This window comes from Setaria italica, chromosome II (genome assembly GCF_000263155.2).
Source record: "Setaria italica strain Yugu1 chromosome II, Setaria_italica_v2.0, whole genome shotgun sequence".
Lineage (NCBI taxonomy): Eukaryota > Viridiplantae > Streptophyta > Magnoliopsida > Poales > Poaceae > Setaria > Setaria italica.
Window position 1 is genome coordinate 41,092,804 of NC_028451.1, and position 19,445 is coordinate 41,112,248.

Consider the following 19,445-nt stretch of genomic DNA (forward strand, 5'->3'; position numbering starts at 1 on the left):
AGAAACAGAGGTCGTGTGATGTAGCCTGCACTCTTTTATTAGACCATACAAATTCATAGACGAGCATCAAGAACCATAGCTCAGCAGTTGAAACTCACCGCTATAATGAACTGTAACTAGGAATCTTAAGGTTACTTTACATTACCGATCAGTAACTCCACTTCAGCTCTCAATGTTGATGGAAAGGCATACAGCCAGATTTCCGATGTTGTATCTGTTTTAGCGGCCATCCAACTAACAAAGTGGTCATCGAAGTCTAAGTAGGCAGAATTGTTGACAGCCACTGAACCGGTGCAACTTGGATAGGATGGATGACTCTCCTCAGTGTGCCAGCAGGCAAGGCGGATACAGAGCTTGCAAACAGTGTGATTTACTCAAGCCACAAGCAAAGACATGATTCAAGTGCCCACAAGACACAATCATCAAAGACTCAAGCCTCATGCTGTGGATACATTGACATCACCAGAGACGCCCGCAAGATCAGCACTTGGATTGACATGAGGAACAGATGGCGCAGAGGTGACAGTAGGCTGATTGAGTACCTTGACCAGGAGCAACATCAGGACTTCAAACAACAACCCTGGCCAGGGGACAGTCACGGTGCTGTCAGCATGAGCACTTGAGCAGCTCCTCCCTGTCTCACTGTCTGGTGTGGGACAGAGGACAGATTCAGTGATTCAGTGTGGGACAAGGAGTCGAATTGGTATCTGGGTTCAGTATTTAATTTAGATGTGCAAGAACTAAGAACATGGGAAGAGAAGTTTGTGGGATTATGTAAAGTAAAACCATAGGGAAATTTTACTTCCATGAAGACGGCAGGTTTACTTGAAAGTGGAGCATGTCCAAGTCCAATGCCCTCATCTGCCTCAACTTCAGCACTGTCATGAGCCCTCTGACCAGGTTGTTGGCAAAGAGAAGGATTTACCCAGAAATAAATGTTGCTTGTCCCAACCTTCCATTGTGCTGTCTGCAGGAAGAACATATGAGCCTACCAAATCAACAATATATCTTGTAAAATATATGATGATAGAATTTCTAATATGTATGTTCAAATGAGTCACTCTACAACAACATTAGCTAGCACTACACGGTTTCTGTTGACATCAGGGTGGCATATGGATGGATCACCACATAAACCACACTTTTGCACCTTATAACTAGAGACATTTGCTTTGGCAGTGGAATATTCTGAATTTCTGATCAGATGTTGGCTAATAAATGGTGCCTCCATTTTCAACTACACAATAGCTCAGGTTTATCTCTCTCGACTATTGTGATTTTGCTAGAGACTGCAAATGAATCCCAACTACAAAAGTTTGCAAATTTTCAACATACTGATCTACTAATTCTCAAACATGTTATAGCCTAGGAACCTAGCCACATTTTGCACATTAACATGTTATAGCCTAGGGATGCATGTACATGATGTTCTCACATCAGTAGTTGAAAACAAGCTTTACACAGCTCACACCTAGAGAACAAGTTAGCATCAGTTCAGCTGATTTCAACACTAGAAGTTAAATTTCTGAGATAAATGCTTGTAATATGCCATGCAGAATAAAGAACAAAAACTCTACAAGAATAAATAACTAAGAAACTTAACCAAAGGAAAAAAAGAAACTAGACCATGGGGATAGACTCCCCGGGGCTTTGTTCTAAGAAGGTGTCGCGCTTCAGACCCAGATCGGAACTTAACCAAAGGAAGATGAACAATGTAAATATAGCTAGGTGATTTACCAGAGTTCTTTGCTGCAATAAGCTGAGGTTGAAATCCATGCATGATGCATCAATGTGTATCATCCAAGCAAGCTATCACAATCCTAAGTGCCCATCACTGTCATTTCTTTCCTCAACTTCTCCACCATCTCATAGTCTTGAGACTTCTCATAGGCACAAATAAATGCATGGTAAACCTCGCTACCAGCGTTAAATCCTTTTCCAGCCATCTCTGCCTGGAGTCTGATCGCCACCTCCACCTCCCCTTCATCACAAAACCCCTTTATCAATATCTCATAACTCCTCCGAGTTGGCGCAAACTCTTCCCTCCTCATCTCCTCCCGCAAAACATGCAAGCCATCCTGAACCCTACCATTTTGACATAATGCATCCAACAATTCCTCAACAACCTCTGACGCCAACCCAAACCCCCTCCTCCTCATGTCTGCACGCACAAGCAGCGCCGCCTCAGCATCCCCTGCCATACAATGCCCCCTAACCAACCATTCAAACGTCGTGGCACTTGGATCAATTCCATCCATCTCCATATTTTTAAACATCTCCTCTGCCATCCCTACCTCCCCAGCACGGCAATAGCCACCAATCATCGTGTTGCACACAATTACATCAGGCTGGATCCCTTCCTGAACCATCTCACCCCACAGTCCTCGTGCCTTCTCCACATCTCTACAATCGCAGTACTCAGCCATCCTAATACTGTAGGTGCAGACATTGTTCCTGCAGGAATATTTGCCCATTTCCTGGAGCACAATCTTGAATTCATCGCACTTGCCCTCGCGGTAGAAGGCTAGGAGAAGGGAATTGAAGGTGTGAACGGTCGGCTGGAGCAGGTGGCTGCTCTGTGGAGTTGAATGTGTGTAGATTTGATGGTACATGTCGAGCGCCGCGGCGGCGGAGGGAAGTGATCGAAGAAGAGCGGCGGCAGTGGAGGGGAGCGGCCGGGCGCCGGCGGCGAGGATGCGGCGGGCGACGGAGGCCGCGGCGAGGGCGTCGCGGCGGGAGCGGAGGTACGCGAGGAGGAGGAGGTCGAAGACAAATGGAGCGGAGGCAAAGCGGCGGTAGGTGGCGGCGAGGGCATTGAAGATCTCGGCCGGGGAGTAGTGGCGGGAGGCGGAGGCGAGGACAGCGAGGGCGGCGCCCCGGAGGCGCGAGGCGGCCGCGACGTGGGCGGCGGAGGCGGAGAGGACGAGAGGGGGAGGGGAGTGGGAGGGGAGGAGGCGGCGGAGCGCGAAGGCGTGGAAGCGGAGCGCGGTGTGCGGTCGGCGGCGGAGGAGGAGGAGAACGGCGGCGGTGGCGGAGGGCGGGAGCGGGGACGGGACGGGGATCGAGGAGAGGTGAGACCACTTGGACTTGGCGCGGTGGGAGGTGAGCGCGGTGGCGGCAGCGGCGGCGTACGGGTGGGCGGCATCGACGAAGTAGCTGGACGAGGGGTCGGGGGTGGGGTCTCGGCCGCGTGTGCCGGCGGCGTTCATGGAGAAGGGCAGCAGATGCCTATGGGGTGGATTGGATGACACTAGTATGACAGTGATGGAACGGCGGTGGCCAGAAGAGCCAGGTAACTTCAACTGGCGCAACCAGCAGTGGCTTCCCCGTGAATACCCAGAGTTGACTCAAATCGATGCCCTGCTAGAGCGAGTTGACTCGATTATTGGGATTGGAATTGGGCTCGGGGTAAGAATCAAGACCCAGCCAGAATTGGGATTGAGACTTGAGAGCCTGCTTGGTTGGCTCCAAAATTTGTCCAACCAAAATTAAGGTAAGCTTGTAAACATTGTCACTTGTTTGGTTGAAAGTTAAAAGATTTTGACCATCACATTTTAGCACCCAATCAAGTTCTTTCTTGCTCAAGTTTTAGCAAAGTTTAACACCATCTGTCGTTGTCAAGATTAGCGGGTCAAGACTTAGAGTAGTAAATTTCTTTTATGCGCGTAAGACTTCGGATGGTGGCGGGAGAGACACGGGATTTAGACTGGTTCGGGCAAGGGAATGCCCTACGTCCAGTATCGGGAGCTGCTCGTGTTGCCCACGCGGGGTTCTATAGTAGGGGTTACAGGAGCGCGAGAGAGGGAGCTGATCCCAGGTCTCGTGGGTGTGCACTGATGCTCTAGGTGGGTATGAGTGTGTTCTGTTGGCTTGGAAGCATCCCTCCTGTCTCAGGCCCCCGGTTCTCCTTTTATAACGCAAGGAAGCCACCGAGGTTACAGGTGAGACCGGGTGTGAGGAAAAATAAAAGAGATAAACAAAGCTAGGTAAAACACAACACAAAGGGGAGGGACCAAGTCCCCAGGCCACCGGCGTCCTCGCCGGCCTTCGGCCCCTGCCGGCATGTCTGCCGGAGGAGGGCGGCCGCCGTCGCATCCTGTCGATGGTCTCCTCGGCGGCTGTCGCCGCCGGGCGTGATGATGGCGTTTCGTCATGGCACCTATGTCCGTTGGGGAGGTGACGGATCCCACCATCTTGCTGACGGCCCGCGGAAGGCGGACGTCGCGTCCCTGCCGCCAGACGCGCGGGGTGCGAGAACGGGCGCGGCTTCCCCCTGCTCCGGGCGGCGCAGGCCATGAGTGCCCTGTAGCGAATCGGAGGAGGCTGCAGCACTGTAGCGTGTACTGCGCGGCCGCGCATGGGTACTTGTGGCGGGTTGCGTCGGGTATACAGATGTCCTTCTGCCTGACAGAACTGCGGCGCATTTATGGCGAGATCGACAGGGGACCCACCAGATCGGCGCCCGAGGCGGATACTTGTCTGGTGGGCCCGGGTGAGCCCAACCCCCTGTGCCATGAGTCGGGCGAGGTGGAATCTTGCGGTGGAGGGTCGAGCGCTCCCGACCCCAGGCCCGCGGGTCGGGCGAGGTGGAGCTTGGTCTTCAAGGGGTCGGGAGCAGGACACTGGGTTGGGCGAGGCGGAGCGTGGCTCTCGCCTCCCATGTTGGGCCGACGGCATGCTTTATCGCCCTAGGCGGGCTTGGGCCTTTATGATTTGTTGTTTTCATGAGCTTTTAGGAGTCGTTAATATTTCCCCCCAACACCATCCAAACATCCCATGTGTTAAATTTTAGCACTCCATTTGAGAGTGTTAAAACTTTAACACTTGTTAAACTTTAACACAGGGTATGCAAACAGACCCTTAGACTAATTACGTACATAACTTGGGCCTTGGCCGTCACCCCTAATGCCCTAGGGTCAGAACCGGCCCCTGACCGGCCCTGACAGAGTGCATTGCAGCAAAAGTGTGCATTTCTCTTTTCTTCCTTTTCTTCTTCTAAGTTACAGTGCAAGATGCCTGTGTTGAGCAAAGTGAAATGTAACGGATTGTTGCATGTTGAGAAACATCATCCTTCATTTCTTTGAGTTTTGCTTACTCTTCTTTTGTATTTCAGCTACTGAAAAAGCTCGGAAGAAAGGTGATGGTACTAGCATCTCGATGAAGAAGTACAAGTTGAGTACTAGAAAGTTGAAGAATTACTAGCATTTCCGAATTTTTTAAACATTAAAAATGATTTTTTCTGTGAAAACACAATAAATTAATCACAAGGATAACTGAAAGTCGAAAATAAAAAAGAAAAAAGAAAAGGAAGGAATGTAAACTAACCTGGGTTTCGCATTCAGAAAAGAAAAAACTAACCTGGGCTTACCTTTCGGCGAACTGGCCGGCCTTTGCGTGCTGGGCTTGATACGGGCCGTTCGACGTTGACTGAAGCCGCGATCGGTGCGGTGGATGGAACTCCCAGGTTCCCAGCGCTTCAGCCCTCGCGTCGCCTCCTTCGGTTGTTCCTCGCGAGATCTCGCCGGCGCCGCCCGCCTCCATCTCCCACGCTGCCCTCTGCCGCAACCACCACCTCCTCTGCCGGTGCTCATCTGTGACGCAATTCGCCCCCGAAGCTCGATCCCGTCACCCCCCGCCTTCAGGTAGGTCATCGTCTCCTTCTTAGGTCAACACCCATGAAGGACATAGTCAAGGGGTCGTTCATGGTAGCAGTCCCTCGGTTGCCTTTCTTCCTCCTCTCTCACTGTCTGGGGTTTCGATTCTGCGGTTGCGGGATCAGTGGAGAAGAGGAGCGAATGGATTTGAGTAATGTTTCCTCAATTTGGAGCCAAGGGTCTCAGATTAAAAAAAAAGGAGCTCCGATCTGATTTTCCTTATCCTTTGTGATCTCCAATTTGATGCTATAATCACCTGGTACGCCTTCAATCACTAATTGGATGATTTGGGGATCTAAATGCTGGCTGCTCTGGTTTTATTCTGCAAGTCTGAACTTGCGAGTTGCGATTGATGTTTGTGCACAAGGGAACCGGGCACGAGATGATTTGAGCATTGTAGAGGGGATTCAGTTTCTCTGCTATACCATCTATGAACAATTCAATATCCATTTTAGGTTATACTTGTTCCCTACAACTATTATATTAAGCTAGATCACCCCAGCCTAGCAGGTGGCACTGGGCAGGAATCTTACTATTGTGCTGGAACATTGGACATTTCCTTTATTCGTAGGCAAAGTGTCGGAAATTGTTTGTCTGACATGTAACACCGTTTACAGAATTATCTGTGCTATCCAGTTAATTGACCAAAATGAGTTCGTCACTGGTGGGTCCATCATTTGAAGTATGGGTAGTAGAGGGTCAATCATTTTAAGAATTCATCTCCAACTTTTATCTGTGTATCTGCACACCCATTTGCTTTCACAAAGTCCTACTTGTGGACTAAACTTCCTGACTTGTGTCGGTGTGTATCTTGCAGATGTTACATTTTTCTCCAGTCCTTAAGAGTAATTAACATCTATTAGTCAGTCATGGAAGAACAGCAAGTCAAGCCATCTGATCTGCCACCAACTAATTCGGACAACCAGGATTCAGCTGCAACTCCTCCTGTTACCACTGTTGACCCTGTTCGTCCGGCTGCTTCAACTGATTCTTCCAGTCAGGTTGCTGGTGTAGATCCTGCTGTTATCTCTGCACCAACTGCTGCTCCTGCAAAAGATGCTGCGGGACGTGAGGCACCGGCATCCATGTTTTCTACATCTGGTTTATCATCCTGGGCTAAGAACCTAAAAATTCCTCAGCCTTCATCAGGTCAAGAATCACCAACAGGAAAGAATACCTTTGCCCGTTTTACAAGTGGCTTTGGATTGCGTTTGTCTCCAAAAGCTGCACAGCAAGATGAGATTGCTGAGGGAAGCACCTCCCCAACAACAGGACAGCCTGGTGTTTTTGGTTCTTTGACAAAAGGCATTGTAGATTCCTCCAAGAATGCTGTAAAGGCAGTGCAAGTCAAGGCTCGCCACATGGTCTCACAGAATAAAAGACGATACCAGGTACCTTTAATTCACACGGGGATCTAAAATTTGACGAAAATTTGGCATCTTCAAATACTCTTGTTGTTCAGTTCACATAGAGTAACATGATCACGAAACGAGCGTTCATTGATCACCTTCTTTGATAGAATTAATAGATTAATTTTTTGAGCATCCATCATTTGTTGAAATCTGATAGGAACATTGTCACGGTAAACTTGCTGCATAATGTCACTTTATGCCAGCGTACACTTGTGTGTGCTGACTGTCAGCTTAGCTATCTTCAATAGCATGCTCTTAACATCCGTAGGTGCTTGGCAGTAGGGGGATGATTAATGCCTAGGCAGGCTAGCTGGCCACCTTTTTGAATGATAGTTTCTCGATCAGTGGAGATCTTACTTTGTGCCTTATGGTGATAATAGATCATAAGTTTTATGTACTTCGATATAAACAACAAAGACAATGGGAGATTCTGTATTGGGACAAGGGTAAATTTGCTTCCAGGAACAAGAACCATCAATTTGACGCTGTCTATTGAGCTTTTTAATTTTTTATAAATTATGTGGAGTTGATTGTTGTATTGATCAAGGAATTCTGTGTCAGATCATATTAGTGATGATCCTTTAATGATTAAGTTTTGTTGATTTACTATAAAGGAAAACTCTATTGATTTGATTCTGCTACTATGCAGGAAGGAGGATTTGATTTAGATATGACATATATTACTGAGAACATAATTGCTATGGGTTTTCCTGCTGGTGATTTGAGTTCAGGGCTTTTTGGATATTTTGAGGTCAGTGTACTAACAAGGCTTCAAAGTTTGCTTAAAGCTTGTTCCTTTTTATTTGCCTCATGAATAGAAAGGAAAAATAACACTCCATTGCAGGGTTTCTACCGCAACCACATGGAGGAAGTCATCAGGTTCTTTGAAATGCACCATAAGGTAACTTTGTTCTTTATGAAGTTTCTTAACTGTTAACATAAATGCTTCCCAGGTAACACATTTCAGATTGTTAGTAATAGTCTATTGTTGGATTTTCTTGTCCATTTTCCTCGTAATGCATCAGTTAAACAACCATACCTTGAACTTGCTGCGTTAACTTAATGTTATTAATATAACACAAGCCAGTACTCCCCCCTCTATTTTTTGAGGGAATTACTCCCCCTTATGTTGTACCAGTGTACAGTGTTTTCCTTCTTAAAAAGAAAGTTCATGTGCTTAAGAGCATTGATTGTCTACTTAGTTTCCAATTTTCAAAGTCGCTAGATAAGTATAAAAGAGAACCTACATTTGAGGGCTTATCTTTTTGACAATACTTCGAAATGTTAAGGAACGTTGAACAATTCATTCATTTAGCCTTCTAATTTAATCGTTGTGTTACAGGGGAAGTATAAGGTGTACAACCTTTGTTCTGAAAGGCTATATGATGCATCCCTTTTTGAAGGAAAGGTATGGGTTGCTTACTATTTTGTGTTCCCCTCTTCCTTCTATTTCCAGTTTTCCAAATTTATCGTGCACACAAGGCATGCACTCCTTGTCACCAACAATGAAAGATACTAAAAACTCAGTGGTACTTATATCTGCTGCATAAACAGTTTCCTTGTTATATTTGCAGTTTGCCAATCAGTTGTTGATATTTTTGAAAGGTCTTTCAATGGTTTAAAGCCAGTTTATCATTCAACACCTATGTTATGCCTTGTCATGTGGGAATCTTAAGCCTAGTCAGTTTATCATTCAACACTTACGTTATGCCTTGTCATGTGGGAATCAAGCCTTGCAGCTTTGTGAATTTATTGGTGTGTTTTATTGGAAATATTCAAAAAATTCGTGCATATTTCAGGTGGCCTGCTTCCCATTTGATGATCATAACTGCCCTCCAATACAACTTGTCATATCATTTTGCCATAGTGCCTACTCATGGTTGAAAGAGGATATAGAGAACGTGGTGGTGGTTCATTGCAAAGCTGGGAAGGCAAGAACAGGATTGATGATCTCGAGTCTTCTACTGTTTCTAAAGGTAAAGTTAGCATGCACTGTATAACAATCAGAATAACACCTGCTACGAAATCTTTACCAAATTTCTTACAGTTGGAGCTTCTTTTCTTTCCCTTTTGTAATGGACAGTTCTTTCCTACTGCTGAGGAGTCCATTGAATACTATAACCAGAAAAGATGTGTAGACGGCAAGGGGCTTATTCTTCCAAGTCAGATTGTGAGTGAACTTCATTGATATACACAAGTTTATCCATATAATTTTGTCTTTATATTGTTCTGAATATTTTGAAAAATTACAGAGATATGTGAAGTATTTTGAACGCATCTTAACTTATTTCAATGGTGAAAGTCAGCCGCCCCGCAGGTCTTTATACCTTTGCAACCATGGTGCCGATATGATATGCATGTGTATTGTGCTTTAGTAATTAATCATGTGATAACACTTTCCAGGTGTATGCTTAGAGGGTTTCGTCTTCATAGATGCCCCTATTGGATCAGGCCATCAATTACAGTCTCTAATCACAACGGTGTGTATTTTTAATTGAAACCAAAATTGCCATGTGCCATAATACATTAATTTAATAACAAAATTCTTGCTGTGTTTTGATATCTTCTATTGTGTCATGTAATAAATCTGTTATGCAGGCGTTCTTTTTTCTACAAAGAAGCATCCAAGAACAAAAGAACTAATGGTAAGCATCTTTGTTTTATGAATCGCTCTTATTTTGCGTTCAGTAACCCGTGGATTGATGTTTTCTTCCCCGTAGTTTGCTATGGAATATTCGAGTAGCTCATATTATGGATTCTTCATGGCTTGATGCTTGTTTGCATAGTGGGTAAGGGCACCAACATATTGGCGGGCATGTTTTGATGTACCAATGCTAAATAAGGGAATGTCTCATTGTACAACTTGAAATAACTAGTACCAATGACCCATATATTCATATTTGCATGGATATGTCTATTAGCACAGCATATTGTTCGCTATGCAAAACTATGCTTGGAGAGTATAATTCACAATATCGCATTATTTCCTTTGTTCCTGTGGGCAAATAACAAAAAAGACATTCCCTGAATTAGTTTTCTCCTTGCTGTCACTTATAAACACCAAAAAATATATAAAGATGCTATATTATTCTTCTATGACCTAACAGTATGTCCTGTTGATATTTATCATCTATTTTTATTTATTCAATGCAGACTTTATCCCTCTGTAACCTTCATTGGAAACTAAATGTATTATCATAATTTCAGCCAGAAGATTTCTGGTTTAGTGCACCAAAGAAGGGGATTATGGTTTTTGCATTGCCGGGAGAACCTGGCTTAGCTGAGGTTTCTGGTGATTTCAAGATCCAGTTTCATGATCGACAGGGAGATTTCTACTGGTGAGCTCCATGAAGATATTGTATTATTCCTATATAGACTCGTTCTTCTATTACTTATAATGGGTTCATTTTTCTTTTGTTACCATGTTTTCTGAGTTGCATGGGCATGTATATATATTATTTGATTTGAATTGATGGCACCAACATTTTACATGGGAAGCTGGAAAAGAACTATTGTCTTGAATCTTGATATTCGATTTCATTTCTTTCCCTATCCTTTTCAGCTGGCTAAATACAACAATGATGGAGAACAGGGTGACTTTGAATCCAACCGATCTTGATGATTTTGATAAGGTGAAAGTTGCTTTATTGCTGATAGAATTCATATCTGTCTGTGAAGAGCAAATATCAAACTATTTAACAAGATGTGCCACTAAGAACTAGAAGAAATGTGTTTATACGTTGTTCTTATGATGTTGGAATCGGATGTAATTAGATACTTGTTCATTCGTTGCTCAGACATCTTATGCTGATAGTTTCACAAATGCACATTTCTTCTAGTTGATGCCTGAGATTTTTGCTTTTCCTAATTTATTTATATTTTCTAGCCAACATTTTGCTCCATGCATTCTCATGCTGAATACTATAGCCTCTTCTTGTTTGCTTTGCTGCCGCTTGGTCATCGAATTAGAAAATCATGGAAGCTGAATTTGCAACTGAGCTTTTGTCCATGTGTAAAATTTATTAGCAGTAGGTGAAGAAAACCAGCATTTTATCAATGATTGCTTTTTTTATTCAACGACTGCTTATTTCCATTTTCTGTTATTAATTACTATGTTGTTACAATGTTGTGGCTCTTGTTTACCAGTTTTTGTTTGTTGAGACTTGAGACTAAAATATTACATTTTTTTCAGAGAAAATTGCCATCACCTGGCTTCCAGGTTGAGGTTGTTCTAGTAGATTATGATGGCTCACAAGCACCAAAACCAAAACCAGCTGCTGGATCAGATAATAAAACTGATGCTGACTCCTCGGGTAGCACAGTTGCTAAAGAAAGCAATGCTGCACCTCCAGAATCCAACAAGGGAACTGGAAGCAATGATAAAGATGAAGTTTTCTCCGACAGTGAAGGGGAAGATGGATCATCCAAGGGAAGAAAGGAGAAGGCTTCCAGTGGTGGTCAAAGCAATGCAAATGCTGCTAAACCATCTGAAACAAGCACAGTACAGGAGGAGGCATCAGCTGCTGCTAGTAGACTGGAAAAAGTAGCTATAACCAGCGAACAAGGAGCTGCAAAGGCACCGGATGCTACATCCCTCAAAACTGAAGTCAGCAGCAAAAGCAGCTCCACCACAGCACCATCTCCAGCTGTTGACTCTTCCAGCATGAGCGAATTCAAGGCGATTGCAGCAGATGCCTCAGTGTTCTCGTTTGGAGATGAAGATGATTATGAAAGTGAATAGTCACTTTCATGGTGTTTGGTTCGCATTGTACAGTTTGGTGCCTTCTGGGGGTCACCATAGAATGTCAGTTCAAAGCAGATGGGAAGAGAAGTTGGAAAAAAAAAGATTGATTCATTCTTGCATTTTGTTTTCACTGTACAAGTTGCATCAATCTGTGATGTTGTTCCCAGATGAACGTGTTGAAACTCAGGACTGGACTTTGTTGATACCTCACCTATTTCTTCACAGGACTACTTTGTACACAACCTTAAACGGTGCAATTACTTGAATTCGAGTGTTACAGAAGACTTTGTAGATGGGGCTTTTACAGTACAAATTACCTTTTGAGCTTGTTTGGAAAGTTGCGGTTTCAAAAATGCAATTCCTGTTTAAACCGGATCTAAGAAATTTTCACATCAGCACCCTTCTTTCAAAACTTGTCTAATGCTTATTTGGAAGTAGTAAAGGTTTGAGTGTAAGGCGTCGAATGAGTTATTTAAAAGTTATAAATCTTATAAATTTGTTTGTGTGCCGCATCTATGCGGCTATGCCCATTAAGTTTTGACAAAAGTGAAAAAATAGACATGGAAAGTGTGTATGTAAGACCATGATTTCAGAAAAAAAAAACGTGGAATCGCAATGTTTTTAGTTACATAGCGTGAAGTGGTGCTGCGGATGTAATTACACCAACGTACCCATTGGGGGATAGTGATCGAGATCATACTCAAGACAAATCAAAGCTATGCTATCCTACAACGGACAACTACTTTTAGGACTCGTTTGGCAGGACTGTGACTGAAACGACTTCGGCTGTGCTTCCTCTAGTGGAACAGTTTTTTTTCTCTAGCTTGTCTGGTTAGAAAAACGTTTGGCAAGCTTCTCCTAAAGATTGAAAACGGGCAAAAGGGGTAAAATGTCTATAATACCCTTTTTCTTTTTTTCTTTTTCCTTTTCTCTTTTCTTCCCTTTTTCCCTATCCCCTTCCCTCTTTCTTATCCATTTGCCCCCCGAGACACCGCCGCCCGTCGCCTTGCCTTGCATGCTCCCCTGCGCCAATGGTTCCCTCCAACCAGCAGCAGCGCCCTCCAGCCTCTCCTCATCCCCTATGCCAGTGACGCCCTGCAGTGCCACCTCCTCCCCCACACCGGCGACGCCTCGCGGCGCCGCCTCCTCCCCCGCGCCAGCGATGCCCTCCCAGCCCGCTTGCTCTCTCGCGCTACCGGCACTCTCCGGCCTCGCCTCATCCCCCACGTCACTGGCGCCCTCCGGGTCGCCTGCTCCCCTGCGTCGCCGGGGTTCTCCGACCCCACCATGGAGGGGGCAAACCGGGACTTTGGCCCCGTGGATGAGATGGAGTCACGAGGAGCCTTTTTTTTCCTTCATCTTCATCGATTCGCTTCAAAGAGCAGGAAACGCGAGGCTTCCGTCACGTTTGCTCACACCCCTTTGGCAAGGATTTCGTCAGAAGCTGGTGATGAAACCGGTTGGGAAGCCCGGGCCTTGTTTTAACTACTTCCAATTTTAAGTCACATCCTAGTTGGTACGTGACATGTTTTCTTAGCGAGGATTAGGCCAAGTTTGGTTCCCTGACTCATTTTTAAGCATAGATGCTAATTAAAAGTATTAAACATAGGCTAATTACAAAACTAATTGCATAGATGAAGTCTAATTCGCGAGATGAATCTATTAAGCCTAATTACTCCATGATTTGATAATGTGGTGCTACAGTAACCATTTGCTAATGATGGATTAATTAGACTTCGTCTCGCGAATTAGCGTAGGTTCTGCAATTAGTTTTATAATTAATCCATGTTTAATCCTTCTAATTAGTATTCGAACATCTAATATGACAATGCTAAAGTTTAGCACCTAGTATCAAACACCGTAAATGACTTTCTTCCGGTACGCGCACGGTGTACCCACGGCGTAACCACTTTCCGTTCCGGCACGGCGTGCAGTCCGTAACGCGCACGACCCCGCCACCCATTATTAGCCGTCAAGACTCATCAATCGTTAGCCATCTGACCATCTCCAACCACCGCGAGTAGCCAGGTCCCAATTCCCAAAGCGCGACGCAAGGAGAAACAGCACAGGCGAGCGACCTCCTCCGAAGCGAAGGGGCGACCCGCCCGCCCGCCGAAGGCCCCCGAGTCCGAGCCCGGTCCGGCCCAAGCGGCAGGTCGCCGGCGATGCCGTTCCTCTCGACGCCGTCGTTCGACCTCTCCGCCGGCGCGGAGCCCACCCTGGGCCCGCGCCCCTCGGCGGTTCCCCCGCCCCCACCCACGCCGGCGGGCGCGGCCGCGCACCAGCACCAGCAGCCGCCGGTGTCGGAGGCGGCGGCGCGGCGGCTGCTGGAGGCGGAGGAGCGGCTGCGCGAGGCCATCGAGGAGCTCCACCGGCACCAGGGCGGCTCGGGGAAGGGGGATGGGGAGGGGGAGGGGGAGGAGCAGCGGGAGGGGGACTGGGGGTGCGGCCACGAGGGGGAGTCGTGCGCGGCGCACGCCGCGGGGAACCTCTGCCAGAGCTTCCTGCTCTCCTACGGCGTCCGCGTCGGCATCGGCATCCTCCTCCGCGCCTTCAAGCTCGCGCGCCGCAGGTCCTTTGGCTCGCTCCTCGACCTCAAGGTACCCATCGTCGGTCCAAACCGCACCTATTACTTCGCATCGCCGCGCAGTTAGATTGAGTGGGATGATAGATGAATCGATTGCGGGAATTCAGTTGGAGCTTGGGATTGGAGTTTCAAAGTTATGGTCCTTGGTTTGGTTGTTTCACTGGAGTAGAATTGGCGATTTTGCTTAGCTGATGGAAATGTGTTGGAGGGATTGAGCAAAGGCCAGATTCATGTTGACATTCTGCTGCTGCTGCTGCTGCTACTGCTGCTGCTGTTACAGCTGTCTCTTTCTCAGTGCATATTAGAAGAATTATCTGTAACAGACTGGCAAAAGTTAAAATATTTGAGGCAGCTGTTGTGGCATTTGTAGTGCATATTCTAGTGGTAAGTCTATGCCAGAGCTGAATTGGTTGCTTTGACTGATATACCTACAGAATGTTTCCTTCCATTCATTGATTTGTGTTGAGGCTGCCCACGCCTCTGATCCGAACAAATAAACTTCCACCACTACTGTCTGTCTGTCTGCCTGCCTTTCTCACTGATTCATTATTCACAAATACTGTCCCACCACTGCTGACTGTCTTCCTTTCTCACTGATTCATTATTTACAAAGACTGTCCCACTTCTGCTGTCCGCCTTACTCATGTTTCATCATTTTTCAATTAAAAATTCTAATTTAAATAAATATTTTAATTGCAGCAACTGGTTTCGGAGAAAGATCTTATAGTAAGAGAGGAAGCTTGCAGGGTTGGGTTACTTTTTGGAGGATTCACTGGATCGTATCACGCACTTCGATGTTTCCTTAGGAGACTTAGGAAAAAGGAGACACCGTACAATACGTAAGTACCTATATGCTTTGACTCCTTTGCCTAAATTTCAGTACAGATCCCTGGTTAATAAGTCTATGTCTAACCAGTGCTTAACCTGGTAGTCGCTAATAGGCTCATATTAGACTATTTTCTTGTATATTTTTTCCTCAAATCATATTCATGACTCAACTGAAGGGCGTGATGGAGCAGAATATTAGCAGGTTCGGTGGCAGGATTGGCCATACTAGCACTAGATGATTCAAGTAGGAGGCGCACTCTATCTCTATATCTTCTAGCAAGGCTCGCTCAGGTAGGGGGCAACTAAACAATTTCCTTGTTTATGTGGCGAAACTGGATAAATGACCTATTATACTGGAAATATTAATTTATTACTACTTAATAATTGCAGTGTGCATATAATTCTGCAAAATCTAAGAACAAATTTCACTTTTGGGGAAGCCATTGGAGACATGGAGATGCATTGCTTTTTTCATTGGCATCTGCCCAGGTAACAAACTGTAGCTACCTAACAGAGTTTGCTTTTATATGAATATAATTCTTTTATGGTGGAAAAGGCTTATGTAATCACCAGTGTTATGTTTCCAGGTTATGTATGCTTTTGTTATGAGGCCCGAAAGCTTACCTAAGTCGTACCAAGAATTCATCCTTAAGACAGGACCAGTAGCGGAACCTGTCTACAAGGTTGTTAGAGAATGTTGTAGAGGTGGTCCTGTGGATCTAAATGCCCTCTCAGCTTATTTATCAAACAAGAGGAATTCAGATTTGATGCATTTAACAACCAATCCATCCATTATTCCGTGTTCCGTGATTCATCCTGACAGAGCATCATGCTTGGCTCAAAATGTTCATGTTGTTTCATCAACATTCAAGAAAACATTCCCTCTATATTTCTCATTGACATTTGTACCCTTTGTTGTTCTACGTCTTCAAAAGGTAATTCACTAGCCACTCTATTTCTTTATTCTTTTTAACATTCAGCTATTTTACCGAAACCTGATATGTTCTTGCTATTATCTGCGTACAATATTTTTCTCTCCTATATAACTTATGCGTCGACAAGATAAAATCAAGTCATATTGTGCCACTATCTTTTTACTGTGCCTGCATAACATGCTTGAATTTTGCTACACGCAATAATCTTGCATCATTTTATTCTGCCAATGAAATCATTTTCTCAACCACTAACAACCCACAAAACCTAGTATAATGTAGCCATTTGTTGTATATAGTCTTTCTTTCTGCTGATGTGTATCCACCTTATGTCAGTGAGCTAACTCATGATTTTTTTAAAAATAAAAAACACTAGTTCCTGGAATCGCCGGCTGCAACTTGTTGGCGTGCTCTTGTGGGTGCAGTTCGCTCCACCACCTTTTTGTCTGCTTTTGTAACTCTATTCCAGGTAATTTTTCATAGCAGCAGTACATTACTTCACTCATAACTATTTCATGATTCTGATAGCATTCTGGCATGTTGGTAGGCTGCTATATGTTTGCACCGAAAAGTTGCAAACAAAGACCACAAAAGTGTGTACTGGTTTGCTGGTTTGATGTCAGGTCTTTCAATTCTTTTGGAAAAGAAAGCTAGAAGGGCTGAGCTTGCCCTCTATGTGCTTCCCCGTGCTGGAGATTCTCTATGGTATATATTGATCAACCGCCAGCTGCTCCCAAATATTAAAAATGCTGAGGTAATTTTGCATATGGTCCCTCCCACTTCCTTGCATTCTGTTTTTTAGTTATCTAATTTTGTTCAAAGTAAGCTACGAGGTAAAGTGAACAGCATTTCCCCTTTTTCAAAATAATTTCAATTTTTTGTGATATACTTCCTCTGTCCCAAATTGTAGATCGTTTCGGCATTTCTAGGTGCATATATTTTACTATTCATCTAGATATACACTATATCTAGATACATAGTAAAAACTATGTATCTAAAAATGCCAAAACGACCTACAATTCGGAACGGAGGGAGTAACACATTATGTTGTTTGCTGTTATGGCTGCAAAGGATCTTACAATACATAACCTTGTTCGAAGCTGTTATGGCCATTGTGCTCCTTGGCTATGTGCCAACTAATGTTTCATTTCTCCATCTCTCCTATAGGGAGCGTGCACAAGTTTTAAAGCATCACAAGGCAGAGTTAGATGTAACTTGTAATCTGCCCTTGGTTTATGTTTTAAAATCTGTGCAATTCACAAAGGGCGGATAAGGCACTTTTTTAGGCTAGTAATTTTAGATAGCGACAAAGGTATTGATTCAACTAGTTGTCCGGTAATAGTTCCTCTGGTATCCAGTAAGGCAAGATCCAATCAGATGTTAACTGGATGTAGTGGCAAAATGGTGTGGTTGTTGCTTTACAGTTACTTATTGATAACCTTGGTGGGTTTTTAAATTCTCACAGTTTGGTGTTAACTTTTTTCCCATAAAAAATAAGGAAGTGGTACAATTAAATGTGATAAAATCTTATTCAATGATGCAAATCATACATAAAGTGAGTGCAAATTCCGCAGTTGCTGGTGGATTGATTTCATAGAAGCCAGTTGGACCTTAATGTCCGAATTATTTTGGCATAATGCACTCACCAGACTCCGAGTGATAACTCTGAGCTGACTGTTTTTTTTTTTTGATCATGGTGGTGTTTACTTTGGCATGGTAGTGTTTTTTTGGACATATGCTGTTTGACAGTACAAAGTTAAGATTGGGTAGTTTTGATGCTGGTACCTTGAAGTATATCTTGTAGCTAGATGTTTTCTCTTTGTAAATCTTTCAGTTTTCCTGTGTAGCCTCATAGCATCCTGGATCAACCGACCCAGCAACTGCCAACCTTTCATATTTCAAAAACAGTAACGTGGCAACCTTTGCAGGTGGCTCTCTTCTGCATGTGCATGGGAGGAATCATGTACTTTCTGGAGTACGAGCCGGACACTATGGCTCCATTCCTCAGAGGCCTCATCCGGCGCTTCCTGGCAAGCAAGATCAGCAACCCGAGCCCCCCTCCCCCCAATCGCAACACCTCGCACTCGTACCTTCAGACACTGAATGCTCTGGAGCAATCAAGAACCCAGCCAGGTGTAGATAACGGACTGCCGACATCAGAGAAGTACAACCTTGAATCAATTCCTGGACTTTAGAAAGCTCGTCTGTGGTACTGATTACAGGGTCTTGTAGCTTCGGAGAATCAGTAAATCTAACCAAATTAGCACCCATCACATGTGCCATCCTGAGGTACAGATGGGTTTAAATTTCTTTGTGCGGGAGTGGTGTGATATAAAGCAATTTCTCCTGGTTCTTATTAATTGTACATGGAGTGGCAAAGATTACCGATGGCAAGGAGTTGCCGTGTTTTGGTCTTGCAACAGAGAGTTTGTCAATATGCATATATCTGCCCCTGTGTTTTGGGAAGATATTGTACATTTGTTTCTGTTACTTGTGCGGAATGGCCACAAACAACTCATTTCGTTCTTATACCCTTCTGTCTAGAATATAATTTGCCCTCTTTTGGAATTGGTTAGCGGTCAAACTTTTTGACCTTTTAGATTCTTGACAAGGATATAGACCATGTTGATATCCTACATGTATTTTTTTTATTAGAAAGGGCATTCTTTAACACGCTGAGTGACATTAGTGTAAGACTGATACGTAGGTCTTTGACATAATCTTTCACAACATGATCCCTAGAGCTGGTTAGAACGCTCTCCATAAATCTTAAAGGCCGGCCTTGTTTAGTTACCCCAAAATCCCAACTTTAGCACTATGCAAAAAGAAGATTCCCGATCACATCAAACTTACGCTACATGCATGGAGTACTGAATGTAGACGAAATCAAAAACTAATTGCACAGTTTGGTTGTACTTTGCGAGACGAATCTTTTGAGACTAATTAGTTAATATTTGCACAATAATTCACAAATACAAACGAAACACTACAGTATGCTACAGTGCTGGCGCAGCGATTTTGGTTGTCCAAACACAATGCTCTCCAAAGCTGGTCAAGAGGCTCTCCATAGATGTGTACTGCGGCGATGTTTCACTAATTCCTGCTATTTCCGTACTTCAGGATGTGTACCATCTCTATCTCGGTTGGCCTTCCACATTTTTTCATACCAAAAGCTAATGCATAGCTACATTTGGACAAACTACCGCTATATGTTATGATGTCTCAATTTAAACTATCAAATATAATACCAAAGATTACCCTTTGCCATCCATGATCCATTTGGACAAC

The 19,445-nt window shown here is 44.4% G+C and overlaps 3 protein-coding genes across 5 annotated transcripts; 2 read left to right on the plus strand and 1 right to left on the minus strand.

Annotated features, from left to right (window-relative positions):
- Positions 1–33: 33 nt before the first annotated feature.
- On the minus strand, positions 34–3,250 carry LOC105913901 (pentatricopeptide repeat-containing protein At2g15980). 3 transcript variants are annotated; one of them, XM_012844058.2, is made up of 3 exons: positions 1,738–3,250; positions 803–967; positions 34–646 (listed from the first exon to the last, which is right to left on the minus strand). In XM_012844058.2, the coding sequence occupies exon 1, from the start codon at positions 3,207–3,209 to the stop codon at positions 1,821–1,823; it is 1,389 nt and encodes a 462-aa protein (XP_012699512.1). In that variant the 5' UTR covers positions 3,210–3,250; the 3' UTR covers positions 34–646; positions 803–967; positions 1,738–1,820. The 3 variants fall into 3 exon arrangements, with proteins under 3 accessions (XP_012699512.1, XP_012699511.1, XP_022679884.1); XM_012844057.2 differs by having other exon boundaries at positions 67–967; XM_022824149.1 differs by having other exon boundaries at positions 67–988.
- Positions 3,251–5,395: 2,145 nt separating this feature from the next.
- On the plus strand, positions 5,396–12,110 carry LOC101758319 (phosphatidylinositol 3,4,5-trisphosphate 3-phosphatase and protein-tyrosine-phosphatase PTEN2A). Its single transcript, XM_004957720.4, has 13 exons — positions 5,396–5,642; positions 6,472–7,045; positions 7,716–7,817; positions 7,911–7,967; positions 8,409–8,474; positions 8,866–9,042; positions 9,150–9,236; positions 9,319–9,383; positions 9,470–9,546; positions 9,665–9,711; positions 10,274–10,404; positions 10,629–10,698; positions 11,259–12,110. The coding sequence occupies exons 2-13, from the start codon at positions 6,524–6,526 to the stop codon at positions 11,805–11,807; spliced, it is 1,950 nt and encodes a 649-aa protein (XP_004957777.1). The 5' UTR covers positions 5,396–5,642; positions 6,472–6,523; the 3' UTR covers positions 11,808–12,110.
- Positions 12,111–13,817: 1,707 nt separating this feature from the next.
- On the plus strand, positions 13,818–18,703 carry LOC101776029. Its single transcript, XM_012844182.2, has 8 exons — positions 13,818–14,410; positions 15,097–15,236; positions 15,417–15,516; positions 15,616–15,714; positions 15,813–16,160; positions 16,534–16,626; positions 16,705–16,911; positions 18,086–18,703. Exons 1-8 carry the CDS (start codon positions 13,976–13,978, stop codon positions 18,350–18,352), a joined length of 1,689 nt encoding a protein of 562 aa, XP_012699636.1. The 5' UTR covers positions 13,818–13,975; the 3' UTR covers positions 18,353–18,703.
- The last annotated feature ends 742 nt before the right edge of the window (positions 18,704–19,445 follow it).